We start from the raw sequence: 18,263 nt of genomic DNA on the forward strand, positions 1-18,263 counted from the left end.
GCCCCGTGGCACTGCAGCTGCACAGGTGTAAATCCAGAGCGGCTCCTTTGAGATGCTGCGCTGGTTTATTGGAGAGCCTAGCCTGTCCCTTGCAGGAAACAGGCTCCGAGGTCTGGGCTTGTGTACGTGAGTGCATGTCCGGCTGTGGAGCTCCACTGTGCGTTTGTGACTGGGCATCCTCTGGGAATCCTGTCATCTCTCCAGGACGCGGAGTCTGAGGAGGGTGGTCTTGGGCCTGAGTCCCAGCTTCAGCTGATCCGAGACATTACATCATTCCCTTGTCTCTCTAGGGGGCGGGGGAGGGGAGGATTGGATGTTTTAGGCTCAGGTGCATGAGTGTTAGTAAAAAGCTCATTTTTATGCAAAAGATTTCCTTTAAATCTGTCATTATTATTCATGATACTAGCAGGCTAACAGAGTGGAGTTAACCCTTTGGTGGATGGGTCTCTTGTGTTACTCCTACATGATCCATCCTTAACCACAGGGTGAGCTTTCCCCAACAGTGCACTGATTACAAATCAAAGTGGCTTTTTTAAATTTTAGTTGCCCTGGTCCAGACTCAACCCCTGCCTGCATTTCAAATCCTGACCACAATGCCGCTCACTTCTCTGGCCTCCCGCTGGGAGGTATCATCCAAATATGCTGATTATTCCAACCTCACAGTTGTGTGCATGGGGGGTGGGGGACAGCTGAAATGCTGAATAGCTTTGCAAGGAAAAAGCATCTGTTTACATCTAGAGAAAGGTTCTAATACTATCCTACACATGAGCCTGCAGAAACTACAATCTACACACAGCGTGGGGAGTAGGGGGATGGCTGGGGGAACAGGGCAGACTCGACCCAGTAACAGGCAGTGCTTTTTTAATGGAAAGCTGGTTGCAACCTAGCATCTTGGTGGCAGTCAAACTACTTTCCAGTATAAATTACAAGATAAGCTGCTCCAACCAGGGAAGAAGGATGGTCCGCCAAAGACCTGCCTTGAAGTCCTGGTTCCGACCCAGACACTTGAAGTGACTTGGCCCAAGCCACACATCTGTGAGGACCTGCGTTTTTAGTATTTACCCATTTTTGTCTGAAAAGTTCCCAGATTTTGGTGGAGGTGGGAAAATCAGTATTGGGGATTTACCAATTTTCACCTGAATTTTGGGTAAGCCAGGACCAAGCTTCCCCCTTGCAGAGTTCCCACAGCTGCTGTGAAGCGGGGGAGCCAGATGGGCAAAGAGCCAGCTCCTAGTAGCCCAGACCTCCCGACTGCTGCAGCAAAAGGGAGCACTCTCCTGCTAACTCGTGAGCACGAGGCATGCGCCCCCCCCCCTTTTTTTTTAAATCAATTTTCACTCAATTTAAGTTTTGGAATAAACACTGAGAAAGCTCCAGGAAGTATTTTACAAAATCAAAACAAAAAGCCAAGGGCCTTACACAGCTGCTCTGTGCCTTGATTCCCCATCTATACATGGGGATAATACCTCTGTGACAAGGCAACCCCACCCCAGGGCACCCTCCAAAGTCATGCGCCTGCCTCAGTTTCCCCATGGTCCAACCATAAAAAGGAACACAGTCTCCCGCTGTCCAATACAAAGTCCCATCTTTGGGCATAATTGATGTAGATGTACAATAGTCCACAGAACTGCTATGGTAAAACTGTTCTCCCACTTCCCACAGTAAAACATACAAAGGTAGTGAGATTTTTCCATTCCTAGGGATCTCACTTCCAGGTCACCCAGCAGCACTTGGTTCCCTCCCAGTCCCTTTCTGCCCTTGTTCCAGAGCTCCACTCTCTAGCCCATCCACATGAAAATCACCGTCTCTTGACTTTGACCCAAACACCAGCCAGCAATTCAGCCCTTTTCAGCCACCCCTCATTGGCTCTCCAGCTCAGGAAGGTCGGCAGGCTAGCCCCTTTCCTGACATGCTTAGGTAGATCTCACCTGCCCCTTTCACTTTGTGCTCACAGGCAGCTGGGGGACTCTCCAGATCTCTCTCCTCCCCTCTAGGTCCCAGCCAGACATCCTCTTAAGCCCAGTTGGGGATTGGCTTATCAGTCACAGGTGAGCTGGCCTCTTCCTTCTGAAAGGACCAGTGTCACCCTGCGACAGCCGCTTTATTTCCCAGGGACAACATCCATTAATGTGTGAAGAGCTCAGATACTATGGTGAAGACGGCCAGATAGATAACACTGAATACTTACTTCTGCAACAGCAATACGGATAGACAGAGCACTATGAAGAATGGGAAGTGAATTCTGCTACATAAATATCTCAGGGCACAATAGCCCTGTGCAGCCACATTAACTGTAAGCATGACCGACATATTGCGAGGAGATGTCACCCCATTAGAAACAGAGGGAAGCTTTGTACCATTTTGGTTGTTATCCCTCGGACGAGAAAAAAATCAAAGCCATCCCTCTTGCCTCTCGACAGCTGTCTTACGTAGCCATCTCCATATTGTTCATGGCAACATGCGAGTGCCAGGGGTGCGGAGATAGTAAGTGTGCACGTCTCCCATGTGTGCAGCCCAGAAAAATTAGTACTGAACAAGCCAGAAGAGTAAGGGTTTGACCCGGTCCAAAACCTTCTGGCGGATCAAATTCCCAGCCCCCCCCTTAGAAATAAAGGCTCATTCACCCGATCAGCCATGACTGAGCTGGCAAATATTGTAGGAGTGAGTGCAGTAGCCCAGTTCAGGCGTAGGGTATAGAATTGCATTGTGAGGGGATCCTGCAGTGATGATGCACTGGAAACAGAGGGAGCGCACTGTACACACAGCCTGATTCAACAGGCATTGAGGACTGTGCCGTAGTCACCTGCAGCTTGCTGCAGGCAGGATTGCTAGCTCTGACTTTTCTTCCTCCAGCAGCTCTGCCTTCAGTTGCACTGGTGTCATTAGCTCCTGGCCTGCTGGGACTCTGACAGACAAATAACCCAGTGATGTCATACAGTTTGGTGGCAGAGTAGGGAGGGCAGAGAGGAGGCTGTGTCCAGTGGGACCGCTCATTCACTGCAGGGGAGTTGCAGGTGCTTTGATTCAGAGAAGCATATGCTGCCAGAGTGGAGGAACGGGGGCATCAATGCATCTCTCCTCCCTGAAGCGCATGTGTGAACAAAACACACACGCAATCAATCCAAGAAGAAAAGCAGTGAAGCAGCACAGCCGGCCCCAGGGGATGTGCAGATTGAAGGGCTCCTCACAAGAGCCTTCTCGTGAAACCAGCTGTCATCTCGGGATCCACTACAGACAGCACATCCATGCACCTCCCTGTGCACCCGGTGACGGGATCATTTTGCAGCTCATGTTAGCTGACAGTTCTCTTTACGCATCATCCCTCTTCCCCTACCACAAGCCCCGATCCTCTGTTGGTGACAGGCCATCCAAACCATCCTTACGCTGCTGCTATCTGTAACTCGGTGTTGGTGGATCTCTGCTGTGTGGTGGCAGCTCTGTATTTGAGGGGATCCTTCTACAGCTGGTGGGGCTTGTATCTCCTTGGGGTGTCTTGTGTGTCTAGGATAGGCCCTCTCCTCAGGCCAAGGGCAACTCCTTGGGTGCTGGTTGTGTTCTCTGGGCTCCTGGCACGTCTAAAGGAACAGAGCAGTGGCTGATGTGCACTTGTGCTCTTTCCAGTTCTCCAAGGAGAAGTACATCCTTGACTCTTCGCCGGAGAAGCTTCATAAGGAGCTGGAGGACGAGCTGAAACTGAGCAGCACGGACCTGCGCAGCCATGTGTGGTACCATGGGCGCATCCCCCGAGAGGTGAGGGGGAACTGAGCTGCTGCTGGAAGCCCCTAGCCTTGGCTGCCTGCCCTGGAGAATCCAGGCTGGCCTCAAGGGCAGCAAGAGACACCCTAAGGCCCATCTTTGCAGGGGGGCTTTGAACTCAACACCTTGCCCAGTCTGCCACTCTGCTAGCAGAACTGGAAGGAGAGGGCAGGACGCTCTTGCCCCCTGCACTGGGACACCTCATGGCTTGATTTCCCCTTCAGGCAGCCTTCCCGCTCCACCGGGAAAGGGTCACTGGCCAGTCTGCATTGCCTCTGTGGATCTGTGCTGCAGGGAACACTGCCTGGCCATGTGGTCATGGGACCATTCTGAGCAGCACTTGGGGGGCACAAGCAGTTCCCTTGAACCCGGATGATACAAATACCCCCACCCCCTTTAAGTGTCCCCTCAGCTCCTGTCTCTCCACTCACTCGAGCGGACATGGAACCAGCCTCTCTCCCTTTCCCTGCCCCTCCCCTATAGTCTTTAGATCCAGCTTGGGGCAGGCGGGGAGATAAATGCTTGGAGGAGGAACTCAAGTTAGAACAACCGCACAGGTGCCCTACAAGACAATCCTGCTCTGTTCTGGGGTGGGCACAAAGGGATGTGGGTGTTGCAACACTCAGCATTGGCATAACTTTTAGGCGCCTAGAAAAAAATATTACAGAAAGGACCCTGTGATCCACAAGTTTGGCGCCTAGGCTCCCTATGCAGTAACAAGGGGAGGGACACCTTACGAGGCCATCCATAAAAGCCAGCATGCTAGGCAGGGAGTCATCTGAGCTTGCCAATGGGAGATCCCAACCAGAGGGCTGTGTGCTAAGCCCCGCCCCTCTGTTGGAGATCGGGACTGCAGGGAGCACCTATCCATGCTGGTGATCCACGAATGGGAACCCATCGCCTGGAGCCGGATGGCTTCAGCACCTAAGTGGTTTCTTGCAGGAATGAATTAGGTGCCTTCCTTGCTCCACACGCAAATGGCTGGAGGAGGAGGAGCCACCACCCACCTTATAACTTTTAGCCTAGAGCAAAGAGTGATTGGAGCAGGGAGATTAGCCCTTGGGTCTCCCACCTCCCAGGTCCGTGCCTGGGCTATAGGCAGCCTCTCTCTGGCCCAAAGACTGTTTCAGTCATTATCCACAGTAGAACGGTCATTAGGCGAGAGAGAGAGTGAGTGACTCTGCAGCCCAGTGGTTAGGGTGATGGGGTCCAGCCCCCCTGCTCTGATCACTCTTCATTATTTATCCCCCATGGAACAGCTTCAACAGGAGATACTGAGAGTGCCCCACATCAGAATATCCACTAGCTCACTGTTAGAGTGATTGCCTGAGAGGGGGGAGACCCCTGTTCAGAACCTGCCTCCCTCTCACCTAGGTGGCAGGGGAGAAATTGAACTACTCAGGTGAGTGATCGAACCACTGGACTAAAAATTAGAAGGTAGGCACCACCCCCATCCCCTCATCTGGACAGATTTTGAATGGAACCTGATTCAGTAGGCATGCCGAGAGGCCACCTACTGGATCGGGCCCTGCACACGACTTAGGCAGACAGATGCCTGTCTTCCACTGGTTTGGGATTCCCTCTGGACTTAGGGGGCAGATGGGTGTCTAGAGGTCTAGAGGGAGGCAGCAGTGCACATGTCCAGAGGCAGAAACCAGGTGCCAAGGGAACTTTTACCCTGAAAACGTAGGCACTGAGGGAGTTTAGGCTCCTACAGGTTTCAGTGAGTTTTGTGGATCTCAGCAGAGCCTAAAACTGGGGCATAGGTCCCATCTCAGGACCCACCACGAATCTGGCCCCAGTTCTGTGTCCTGGAGGGTCTCTTCCCACCCCAAAGTTTCAGGGGATGGGACAGAGATTCCAGCTCATGTGACAAGGAACATTTTGAGAAGGAAGTTAGCAGAGCTCCCCAAGCTCCGTGCAGCCATGTGAGAGGCCTGGATCAGGGGCCTAATTCACCACTGCCGTACACCTGGTGGAATCACCTACCCCAGTGCAACATGGTGCAAAACACGACCCAGTCGGAGCTACAGCACTTCACACCAACTCTGCACTGGTGTAAATAACTGTATAAGGTGCAGGGCAGGGGAGAATTGGGAGCCAGGGTTGGGCCTAGGCTAGTGCCATCTCCCTCTCTCTCACCATGCACTTAAGTCTTCTCCATTCCCTCCAGAATGAATTTATTTCGTGATCCAAACACCACCTGCCACTCCCCCCGCCCCGCCCTCCTCCCCAAGTCCCTGGATCCCTCTCCCTGGCTGACACCGGTCCCCCACCCAGGTTCTGGAAAGTTGCTTGTGGTGGTGCCCACACAATATCTCACTTGGTACAAAGCCCTGCTGACCGCAGGGCTGGCCCCACCCAGAGCAGGGGAGGTCTGATAGTCTCCACCTTACGCCCCCAGGTGTCGGAGAGCCTGGTCCAGAGGAACGGGGACTTCCTGATCCGTGACTCGCTCACCAGCCTTGGGGACTACGTGCTGACGTGCCGCTGGAGGAATGAGCCGCTGCACTTCAAGATCAACAAGGTGATGGTGAAGTCCAGCAACGGCCGCACACACATCCAGTACCTGTTCGAGCAGGAGAGCTTCGACAACGTGCCCGCCCTGGTGCGCTTCTACGTGGGGAACCGCAAAGCGGTCTCCGAGCAGAGCGGCGCCATCATCTACTGCCCCATCAACCGCACCTTTCCGCTGCGCTACCTGGAAGCCAGCTACGGACTAGCCAATGGGAAGCACAGCGGGCCCCACAGCCCTGCCAGCCAGAAAGGGGGGCACATAAAGAGGCGGAGCATTACCATGACAGACGGATTAACGGCCGACAAGATCACCAGGGGCGATGGGTGCCCAACCAGGTAATGAGATAAGTGAAAGGCAGAACAGTAAGGGTCTCAGAGGGCCTTGGCATCTCACCACATCCCTGGGATTATCTCCATTTGGGGAGACTGGCACCAAGAGGGGAAATGACTAGCCACCGATCACACAGCAAATCAATGGCAGAGCTTAGACTAGAACCCAGGAATCTCGACTCGTAGTCCCCAGCCCGCAACTCACTGGACAACACACCAGCAACAATCAGCAACCAGCTGCATTCCTCACTAAGAGCCACAGAGCACTTTGCAATAACACCCCTTGGCGTCACCAGTGAGTCAGATCAGTTAAAGCTGCAGCAAGCGTGTACAAGACACCCGATCAGCTTGATGGGGTTATACATTCCTCCAATTTCATTTTATTGGATCTTAAAAAAAAAAAATACCCCGGCCTTGCCGAGCATGCCAGAGATGGGAAATGGAAAGAATTGTCAAACTCTCACTTACTCTTCACTGCCCATTTCTGCCATCTGTTCAGCTTAGGCAGTGACACCAAAACGAGTCAATTTCTCCTGCACTGTCCCCATGGTATGGGGTTTGGGTTACCAGCCCTCTATGGGGAGGTTGGGGACAGGCTAGGGAGAGGAGAATGTTTAAATCCAAACAAACTGCTGTCACTGACAGTTAATACACCAATTGCGCAAACATTTCTCTTCTTACTTTGGGCCTACAAAACCTAAGCGCTAGGCCTGAATTAGCTGACTACGATCCTTCAAATACTGAAGTGTCCTGAGCATTTCCTAGAGAATCAAGGCCTGGTTTCCAGAGGTGCTGAACAGCTGCAGCTCCCATTGACTTCAGCTAGAGCCGCATGTGCTCAGCACTCTTGAAAAACCCATCCCCACAGACTGGACTTTTCAGCAGAGCTTCCCCACCCACATACTTCTGAAAGTCTGGCTACTTGTGCTGGTGTGTAAATGGGAGCTGAGCTCTCCTGAAAATCAAGTCATAGGTGCCCTCTCCTGGGGTGTGGGTATACTACTCCAGCCACCCTTGAAGCCTGGGGACCAAATTCACTGCCGGCGCAAACAGACACAAGTTCACTGACTTTCATACAGTTGCACGCATTTACACTGTGAATTTGTCCCTTGGCATCTACCCTGGAGCATCTACAGGAGCCGTGTGTTTTAGAGGAATCAGTGACTTGACCTATTTTTACCCCACCCCCAGCGTATCCTTACTGCATCACCGAGACGTCATCCGGAATTGTGCAGTCAGCGTGGACCAAATCCAAGATCTCCATTCCCCAATGTCTCCCATCTCCGAGAGCCCACTGTCTCCGGCCTACAGCACTGGTAGGAATCCCTCAGCCCCCTAGAAAGCAGTCGTACACAGAGACTCAGATGTACATTATCCATAGTATGGACAGAGGAATTGGGGAAAGAGGGCAGGGATTTAGCATGGGGTGACACCAGAGGCTCAGGTATGCCAACTGGGCCGGGCTGCTGCTAGATAGACACTGGCCCTGTGGCACATAACGCTGGCCTCTACATGCTTAGTACGGATCTTGTCAATGAGTCAGGATTCACCCCTTCCTCAGCCCTAGTGGCCAGGTGCCACACTACAGATACAAACTCAAGGTGTGGAAACTGAGGCAATAAGTCCAAAACAATCTTGTATCAAAGAATGACTAATCAACAGAAAACATGTCCCAAATAAACTTCCAATTTGGGTCTCAGATGCCACTCCTAGCTCTGTTGTTGGGGTGCCCTTTCTTGCAGTCTCTGGATCTTCCCTAGATAAAAGTTTCCTGGAAGCTGGGGTACTGTTCTCACCAGTCCTTCAAGTTCTCTTTACATAAATAACCCTCAGTCCTCCACTCTGGAGCTCAGGGTACTGCTATCATCAGGACTTTTTCCCATCTCTCCTACCTGGCACTGGGGTTCAGTTCTCAACAGTCCTTCCCATAACTGGTTTAGGAAGCACTCCCCTTGTGCATTGTTGGGATCTCCTCTCTCCAAAAGCTCTCTGTCCCCAACTGATCACCATACTGATTCCTCTCCAACTGAGTTCTGCTGACCTTTTTATTAAAGTCAGGTACTTACCTATCAGATAAGCACTAACCAGCCAGCTGGATGATCAGTTAGCCCCTGGGCAATCAATTAGCCCTAAGGCTGGCTCACCAGCTTTAGTCCCAGGTAAACTGCCCCCAATTCCCTCCAAAAGGCCTGTCACCCCATGACGGATCTCTTTCCTACAACTCTACTTGCCTGCTGCATCACATATTGCTAATGAAACACCAACTATCTATAATAACCCCTCTTCAGATTAAGGGAAAACATTGAGAGAGAATGAAAGTCCAGTCAGAGAGAACATAGTGTAAGAATCTCCTATGTAACAGGCTGCAGCCACTCGAACACAATGGCTGCTGTCTTTGCACAGAGGCAGATCTTAGAAACTTAAAGGAATAGTACACAGAAAACAAGGGCCTCAATCTTTCCTAACCCCCCCACCCCACACACACACCACCATTTAAAAAGAATCAGCTAGTCTGGAATGAGAGTGGGGAACTAAACTCTAGAGTTGTACAACTGTTAAAAACTACTCTAATTTCTGCCAGTCCTTGGCAACCTCAAATATAACATGGGCTCAAAGTCCTGCCCTCTGACTGGCTAGAAGTTCTTATGATCATGGCAAAGAGATTGTAACTTCATAGGTCCCGATCCAGATTGTGTGTTCTATCTGAGAGCTGGGTCTCTTGCATTTCTCGGTTTGGCATGCAGCATGCGTGTTTATGGGTGTGCCTGGGATGCATGTCTCTCCTCTGACTACAGTAACGGGGTCTCCTCTTCCCTCTGCAGTGACACGGCTAAAGCCCCAAGAGGGTCAAGCTGGTGGCATACCCCCAGCCTCTCCAGTCATAAGAAGATCCAGCGAGCCACAGCTGTGTCCAGGAAACAAACCCCTGACAGACCTGGCTGATAGCACCCACTCCACTCCCTGCTATGGGTACTCCAGGGCCTCTCCTTCCCCCTCCGTTAACAGCTATAGTGACCCGGACACAGGGCATTACTGCCAGCTCCACCCCACCTCCCCTGTCGGCCAGGAGAGGCCAACTCCTGACACCAAGCTGCTCCCCACTAAGAGCTATGTGGAGAGGTTGAAGGTGGAGGGGGCTCAGAGGGTGACTGCGGAGAACAGCTCCAGTGAGGCAGGGCAGAGGATGAAAGGGGAGCAGGACATTGTGGGCTTTGTCTCACCCACTGTGGAGATGGGCTCGTCTTTCAACCCCGTGGCATTCCAGTCCCTGCTGATCCCTCTGGAAAACAAGCCTCTGGAAATGGCCGTGCTTAAGAAGGTGAAGGAGCTCCTGGCAGAGGTGGATGCCAAGGCTCTTGCCAGACACATCACCAAAGTGGACTGCCTGGTATGACTGGTGATTTGCAGGGTGGGGAGGGCGATGTCATTCCCATGACCTGCTGCTTTGAACTAACCCCACCCTTGCTGGGCTTGTTGGAAGAGCTGACGTTTAACTAAAGAATTTAGCATCTCAAAGGGACCTATCTTGTGCCAGCTGAGCAGATGAGTGGGGTCTGGTGGACTGAGCACAGAGCTGGGAGTGACCAGCTTTGAGTTTTAATCCCAGATCCACCAGTGACTCTGTGTAACCTGAGGCAAGTCACTTCAGTGCTCCTTGCCTCAGTTTCCCCAATATGTAAAATGCATGTGTATGGCTGACCTCACAGGGTATTGTGAGGGCAAATTAGTATTACCAGTGCTCTAGAGGCATGAGGGGAGTTGAGTCTCTCCTGATCCCACTCAGTCCTCGGCCTCTCTGAGACAGCTGACAAGGGGACAATCAATGCCAATTATGTGAGAGCTTATTGCGAGGTGAGGACTTGTGCACCCGGAATTGGACTGAGACAATCCACCTCATTTCACACAGGGCACGTACTGGGGATCAGCTGGGCCCACCCTGGTCACCAGCACCCCTGGGCTGGATAGGAGCCAGCTTCCTAGGGCTGGGTTGTAATCAAAGAGCACTGTCCATTCTCAAAGCCATTACATTCCTCACGGGACCCTGTGCACAAGGTAGGGCAGGATTATCGGGGGACCAGGGAGGAGAAGTGTCTTGCCCAAAGCCAGGCGGTCATTGGCAGAGCCAAGACTAGAAGCCAGATCTCCTGACTCTCAGACCAGTGCCTCAAGAGGCTCCATACTAGCCATCCCCTGCCAAGGACACTGCTGAGGCTGTGTCCTCAAACACCTGCCACCTGCCTGCCCCGTCCATGCCATTTGCCTTTCAGAGTTTGTTTCCATCTAGGGTCTGGACGCTGGTTCTTGACACCAGGGGATCTTGGGCTTTAGGGCCAAACTCATCCCTTGGGGTAAATGGGTGCATCTCCATTTGCTCACAGTGTTTAGTACCTTCACACACACATCCAGTACCGTCCATCTCTTGGTGTGCCCTGTGTGTGTCAACCCCGCGCTGGCAGCAGCTTAGGGAGTCCCCAGCATCGGTGCTTCTTTGGCTGAGCCATGCCAGCCCTGCCCACGCTGAGGCTGGTGTGTGGTGAGGCAGGGGGAAGACCTAAGCTTATGGCTGCCGCACAATGGAGCCTGTCCAGAGCAAAAACTTTCGCTGCACCTAGCCAAGCCCCCTCCCCTCAATTAGAGGAGCTTCAGCTGCTTTCCCCTCTTCGTTGCAGGTTGCTAGGATACTGGGTGTTACCAAGGAGATGCAGAGGCTCATGGGAGTGAGCTCGGGCATGGAGCTGCTCACCCTGCCCCACGGCCATCAACTTCGGCTCGACCTCCTGGAACGGTAGGCTGGGAAGCAAGGGGGCAGGGGGCCTGTGGGGCTTGGCTCCTGTCCCAGGCAGCCCAGCCTGACTCCAGCAGAGCCGTGGAGCTCAGCCCCACTCGGTTAGGTGTCTCGCTCTGGATCTTGGAGACTAGCTGTTGGCGCCAGATTTGGAAAGTTTGGCCTGTGGTTCCGAATGCAGCTTCCCTCGCCGTACACTGCTCTGCCCCGAATCTGCTTTTGGGGGGTTATTGAAACGACAGCGACAGGCCCCAGAGCAATAGCCCCGGAAACTGAAATCCTCAGTTTAGCCCCGCACTCCAGGCGGCAGCAGAGCAAGCACCACACCCAGTGCTGGCCTCCCGCTGGGCCTCAAAACTGACCTTGATGGGCCACCTCTAGGGGGAGCCCAGGCTCCATGGCACCATTCAGTCCTCAGCCTCTCTGCTGAGCCGGCCGATGAGGCCTCCAGTTGTGTCCCCCTGGACCGAGGCAGCCAGGGCATTGCACATGGGGAACCACAGAGCCATCATGATGGGGACATCTTCTGGCCACTCTTCACTTGGGTCAGATTTGAACCAGTGGCCAAGAGGCTCCATACCCCCTTGCCACCTCCTAACTCCCTTGCCTGTGCTTCCTGCATGGTCCTTGCTGACTTCCTCATCTAACATCTCAGCCTCTCTGTCTCCTCCCACGTCAGGTTCCACACCATGTCCGTAATGATCGCGGTGGACATCCTGGGCTGCACAGGCAGCATGGAAGAGCGGGCAGCCCTGCTGCACAAGACCATCCAGCTGGCTGCCGAGCTGAAAAGCACCCTGGGGAACATGTTCAGTTTTGCCGCTGTGATGAATGCGCTGGAAATGACCCAGGTACCAAAACCCCTCTCCGGCGAGTGCTCGGCTCAGCTGGGCCCCTTCTCCCACCCCCCTCCCCAAATCACACACACCTCACTGCATCCTTCAGGCTCTTGGAGCCCCAAACGCCAGCACGTTGGGGTGGGGGGGAAGAGCGGAGAGAGAATATTGTGGGGTCACGGGGTCCAGTTCAACCTGGGTGTAACTCAGAACAATGCTCGAAGCAGAGCAGAAAAGAGCTATAGGGAAATGGCGAGGATGGGAACATCCCCACCCCCAAAAAATGACCCGGTCCCATACGGCCATGATTTGGTATTCTTTGCTGGGCTGTATTATTTGGAGGAAATGAAGTCGCCGTCCAATAGGATACAATCACTGCTTTAAGGCCCCAGCATCTCACAGTCCAAGCTGCTCCCTTCAGAAGATGAAAGGAGATTAGAATTCAACTTTACATCAAGCCCAGCTGGGAACTCACTTTCCCCTAGTACAAAGGAGCTGGAGCTGCTCCCTGCCCTCCCCATCTCTCGCTGTCCATCACCAGCCACGCAGGAAGGAAAAAAATACCAGCAAAGCAAAAATTCTTTTGATGAGCTCTCAAGTTTCTCACCACTGCAGCACGGTCAAGCTTAGAGATGCCCAGAGAGCTGGCGCAACCAAGGGAGCCCGCAGAGGGGACCGGCAGGGGAGGCTGCAAGTTGGGGCTGAGGTTTATAGGCAAAGCTGCGGGGGATCCTAGATTGGCACAGCAGGAAGTGTTGCAGGTTAGGAGCGAGGTGTGATAGCTGAGCTGCCGGGGTGTCCTTGGATTGGAACAGCAGGGGGGCTGCAGATCAGGTCTGAGGTGCTTTGGCAGATCCACCCACGATTAGCCTGTCCCCAGCTCTAGCTGGTGCTGCTGGTCCCTCATGAGCGCCAGAATCCGAGTGCATTGGTGGGACAGTCCCTGTAGAGCTGAGAGCCTGCTGCCGACGGTCCCATGGTCAGACCCCTCCTTTCTGCTGCTTCCAGATCTCACGGCTAGAGCAGACCTGGATGGCACTGCGCCAGCGACACACCGAGGGGGCCATCCTCTATGAGAAGAAGCTAAAGCCCTTCCTGAAGGGCCTGAATGAAGGAAAAGGTAACGGGGAGGAAGAGTCGTTCGCCTGGCATTTCTCTTTCCCCTTTGCTCTGCAGCTCCCTTGCAAAGGTCCATACGATTCTCCCCCTCCATCCATGGAACTGTGGATGGGCTGGCCCCATCCCATTTTCCCATATCATCCCACTGAATGAGTGAGGGGAAACGGACGTGTCCAGTTACCTCCCCCTGGCTTCCTGCCAGACTCTTCATCATCGTGATGGGTATTTCCATAGCAAGAGCCCCCTGGAAAGGGGCAGCCTCCAAAATCATGGCCTCTCTGCCAGTCACCCAAAACGTCCCTCCTACCCCACTCAACCCTCCCCTTGCCCCCTCTTCCCCATTCTAGTCCCCGGTGGCTCTACCCCTCCCCTCGGAGCCTACTGCACCCTATGGCAGCAGCAGCTCCTCCCAAGGCCTCTGAAGTTATGGGCCACCAAACCGCACTGGGGCTGCTGGGGTGGGATTGCTGCCTATGATCTGTCCATCCTTCCTCCCCCATGAGCTTCCCCCCCTCCTAGCAATGCCAAGGGCGTTACGGTCAGCGTTTGTACACTGCTGCTGGGATGCAGAAGGTGCAAGACCCTGCAGAAGCTGCAACCCCAAGCTAATGGAGTCCAGCTGTTCAGTTGTCCACAGCCCCTGTGCTCTGGAATGCCTACCACCCCCTTCCAACCAGTCCTGCCTCTTTGCTTTCCAAATAGCCCCTCAAAACAAACAAAAGCAGTGGCTGGGCATAAACATTGCTTCCTAGAGCCAGTCCCAGGTGACTTGAGTAAGCAGCTGTGTGTTCCACCATAAGGAGACAGGGTGACATTAAGAGGGAAACAGTTGGGAAGACAGACAAATTTTCCGAAGGGCTCAGAGCAGCGTTGGATACTGAGCTCTCTTGGAAAATCTGATCCCAAGTGCTGAGTGCTTGGGAATCTGACTCTACCCTCCTGACAATCTGGACCAGATGGGATTGGAGCGTTCCCCTCTAGGTCCCTAGTTCATGTCCAGGGCAGGGCTTGTAGTGGACTGATCATCTGATGGCTATTTAGTGACCTAGGTGAAATGAGTTGACTGGCCCAGACCTGTCTGTAGAGGAGAGGTGTCCACATTGGTACTAACTGACCCCCTTGTTGGTAGTGAGAGGCCAAGGACTGGAGTGCCCTCTTGCTCCTGGGAGGGTCTCCCTCCTCTGTGGGGTAAGGACTGGGGCATGTTGGGAAGTGCCTGTTTGGGGGAATCTTGCCCAGACTGTACCTGTTCTGTAGCTATCTGGAGGGCATCGGTCCACATGGCTCTCAGTCTTGCACCTCTCACCATGACAAACTTTGAGGGTGAGCGTATGAAGTGGCCCCTTTGGCTCTTGAAACATCAGGCAGTAGCCAGGGAATTCAGGGTGTGGGTGTGTTCTTGCTCTTTCACAGAAGGCCCTCCACTGACCAACACCACCTTCCCTCATATCGTGCCCCTTATTACACTCCTGGAGCGGGATGCCGCACTCCTGGACAGCCCTGAGCCCTGGGAAAACACAGACAATGGTGTGGAGGTTGTCATGGCCCATCTGGAAGCAGCGCGGATGGTGGCGCATCATGGGGGACTGTACCATACCAACGCAGAGGTGAAGCTTCAGGGTAAGGAAGCATTGAGTCTGATCTGTGATATCCAACTCACTTTGGGCTAAAAAGCCCCTCCAGGCTGCACTAGATACCCCACTGGCAAGGGGAAGGTCCATACAACACTAGATCTTCCTCTTCCCATCCCCGTGGAGCTGGTTCCACATCACAGAGGGTGCCCCGCTGTCAGAACTGGGGCCGTTCTCCTGTACGGAAGGGGGGATGGAATCAGGGGATACCATGCCACTGGCAGTAAATAAGCACCCCAGGGTGCTTTTCAGCTCGGCAGCCAGCTGGATGGTCTTGTGCAGCATTTACCCCTGTGGAAAAGGGGACTCCCCACTGGAGCACGTGGCTGGGTCTGGCGTAGAAAGTTCTCATCAGCACCACCTGCAGTGATCCACCTCTTCTCCCAACTTAGAGCTCTGGACAGTTTCTCCCCACCCAGCATAACAGAAAGTTCAACAACAGTCCAGCATCCTGACAAAAGCTCTTCAGTCCCATGCCCTTCTCTTAGGGCTCTCCATTGTCCTTATCCCCATCTAATGGGCCTCACACCACCTTCCCCAGAGGCTGGTAGGGAATCCAGGCCCTCCCTCTAGTCTGGGTTCCAGTCCAAGAGACTCTATAACCAGCAGCCAAGGTCTGTTCTGTCAGACTCCTAGCTGCTGCCTCCCTTCCTACTGTATCCTATCAGCTGGCCTTTCCCACAGCCTCTCCAGGTTTACCCTTCTCTCAGGACCAGACCATACAGGACTCCCACTGGAATCCCCTAACAAAATCTCAAACAAAGGACAAATGGAAACCCACTTCTGCTGTCCCTGGGCTTGACATTTCATCCTTCTCTGCACCTCAGTATAACACCTCCCTGGGCTCTCTCCTTAGAAGTCCATATTCTGCCCTATCTTCAGAGCTACTCACCACCAGAGCCTGCTCCATCCCCAGTGGCCGTTCTGTGTAACTCCTGGCTTCCTGCTAGACTTCTCTACTCAGAAAAAGATCCCAGGGCCAACTCTGCCCCTGGGTTCCTCCTTGACTCTCCCACACTTTCTGGTCCCAGAGAGTGACTGTAGAGTTCTTCACTCTCTCTTCCTACAGTACCTTCTGCTGCAGACTTCCTGTCTTTGTTGTACCGCCCAGCTGGGCTTCATCATCAGATACGCCTGGCCCACCCTCCAGGTGCAACCAGATAGCATAATTGGCCTCTCCAAGCCACATTAACTTTAATTGCCTCCATGGGGCACACACCCATCACACCCCCACTGCTTCCCTCTAGATTCTCCAAAGCTGGGTTACATAGCAGTTCCCAGCAATCATGAGTTGCAAGTAGGGTGACCAGATAGAAAGTGTGAAAAATCGGGGTAGGGGGCAATAGGCACCTGCATAAGAAAAAGCCCCCAATATCAGTACTGTCCCTATAAAATCGGCATATCTGGTCACCCTAGTTCCAAGTCAGGGCAGAATCTGGCCCATTGTGTTTGAAGGGACTTTGAACAGAGCATCATTAAGGCCTTGGACTGGATGTGGGGTAACTCGTACTTTATCGCAGGACTATTAGTAAGAAGGTCCATGTGTCGGCCAATCTCTCTCCAGGCTAGAGACAGGCATTGTGTGGCTGAACCATGAGCCTCCCAACCCTGCTCCTGGAATAACCTGTTTTACCATGTGCTCTCTTGATCTCATGGCCCCAGGCCAGTTTGCTTCTCCAGGACAGCTGGAAGGGCAGAGGAATCCCTGCTGCTTCCTGCTGCTCCGTTTAGGCTAGGGTGGTTCAGAGCATGCATGTGATGAGCTTGTCCCCTGGTGGGCTGGCTTCTCTCTGACGCTCTTGGGTCTTGTATCCTTTGCAGGATTCCAGGGCAAGGCTGAGCTCCTTGAGATCTTCAGCACTGAGTTCCAGATGCGTCTCCTTTGGGGCAGCCGCGGTGCTGAGAGCAGCCAGCGGGAACGCTATGAGAAATTCGACAAGGTCCTCACTGCACTGTCCCACAAGCTGGAGCCCTCTGTGCGGTTCAGTGAACTGTAACCAACGTGGGACTCGGAGTTAAACTCACAGGGGGAGGGTGGCACCAATCAGTCCTTCAAGAGGCCAAGTAACCAGGTCCCCAGTCTGCAAGCCAGCCCACTCCTCCTCATGCAGCCATGGGGGCTAGGCAACTGTGGGTACCACAGACCCAGAAGGGGAGCCAGCCAGGCATGGATGGAGGGCGTGAGGAAGAAAGTTGGCATTTAACATCTGCAAAGGAAAGAACTAACCAGGATTGAAATCGCGGCATTGGGATGGGTACAGCTGTAGCTCTCTGGAGAAGAGAAACCTCCTGAAAAGTTCCAGCATGCCCAGACTGGTGGGGGAGAGGGAGGGGTCCCAGAACAGCTATTATGATATAGGTCCATCCATGCTCCACACATGCAAACGACAGGAGGCTGCATTTTAATTTCCACCCAAAGCAGTGACCTCCCCTCCTCGACCACCAATACAAATCAATAGTGGAATCTCACTAACGGACCCTCCCCACTAACATCCTATCGAAATTCCGTGGGCAGTCCTGATGCAAATGTTTTGAGCTGCACGTTTGTGGAGGAAGGAGAGCGCTGATCACTCCCAGCCATAGGACCTCCTGCTCATTCTAAGCTGTAGTTTAGGCCAGTGTGTGCATCCCAGCTGATCTACACAAAGATGCCTGTGAAGCCAGAAATCCACCTCCTCTGGCCTTGCACAAGGTATCTCATTACCGTTGTGTTCTTCATTCAGCTTTGCTGGTTCTCAGCCACGTGGGGTCCAGTTGCTATGATCACCCAATGCCGCCTCCACTCGTACAGCCTGTTGGCCTCAGATATTTTATCTTTTCTCTGTCTTGTCTGAGGCCTCTTAATTCTGACTGTAAATAAATTTCACATTTACTTCTTGATGTACAGACTTGTGAGGGCGTTCTTGTAAATAATTATGCTCACGTCATTTTGTCTTGTAAATAAATGTACATATATCAGGTGGGGGGGCTTTGTTGTTGTTTTTGGTTCTTACATACAATAAACTTTTATGCTCTTCCTCAATGGACTCATGTCTTTGGAGGACATTTTAAAATACTTTTCTATAGTGACACAAGCTCTTACCATTCAAGGTGCGTTTGTACTGATGCCCAAGTTTCAGGGGTGTCTATTGTGCCCCAAGCATTGATGGTGTTTCTTCTTTTGTTGGCATTACTTTAGAAATTTAATGCACCTGCGGCATACAAATAGAACAGTTGCAGTGGGAATAGCTTGAGGACATATCAAGTAATAGTAATTTCACCTGCTGGAGGCAGGAACGTAGTGAAGCT

General features: G+C 52.9%; 1 protein-coding gene across 3 annotated transcripts in view; it reads left to right on the forward strand.

The window, feature by feature from the left end:
• SH2D3C (SH2 domain containing 3C) overlaps positions 1 to 17,997 on the forward strand; it is a 54,213-nt gene extending 36,216 nt beyond the window's left edge. For all 3 annotated transcript variants that reach the window (XM_075120302.1, XM_048823146.2, XM_048823148.2), the window contains 9 exons: positions 3,622 to 3,750; positions 6,161 to 6,609; positions 7,795 to 7,919; positions 9,426 to 9,991; positions 11,274 to 11,389; positions 12,069 to 12,240; positions 13,234 to 13,345; positions 14,758 to 14,964; positions 16,797 to 17,997. In XM_075120302.1, coding sequence (XP_074976403.1) covers positions 3,622 to 3,750; positions 6,161 to 6,609; positions 7,795 to 7,919; positions 9,426 to 9,991; positions 11,274 to 11,389; positions 12,069 to 12,240; positions 13,234 to 13,345; positions 14,758 to 14,964; positions 16,797 to 16,972 — 2,052 coding nt within the window. In that variant the 3' untranslated portion in view covers positions 16,973 to 17,997. The remainder of the gene's footprint in view (positions 1 to 3,621; positions 3,751 to 6,160; positions 6,610 to 7,794; positions 7,920 to 9,425; positions 9,992 to 11,273; positions 11,390 to 12,068; positions 12,241 to 13,233; positions 13,346 to 14,757; positions 14,965 to 16,796) is intronic.
• The last annotated feature ends 266 nt before the right edge of the window (positions 17,998 to 18,263 follow it).

Source organism: Caretta caretta, chromosome 16, assembly GCF_965140235.1.
Source record: "Caretta caretta isolate rCarCar2 chromosome 16, rCarCar1.hap1, whole genome shotgun sequence".
In the NCBI taxonomy this organism is placed as follows: Eukaryota; Metazoa; Chordata; order Testudines; family Cheloniidae; genus Caretta; species Caretta caretta.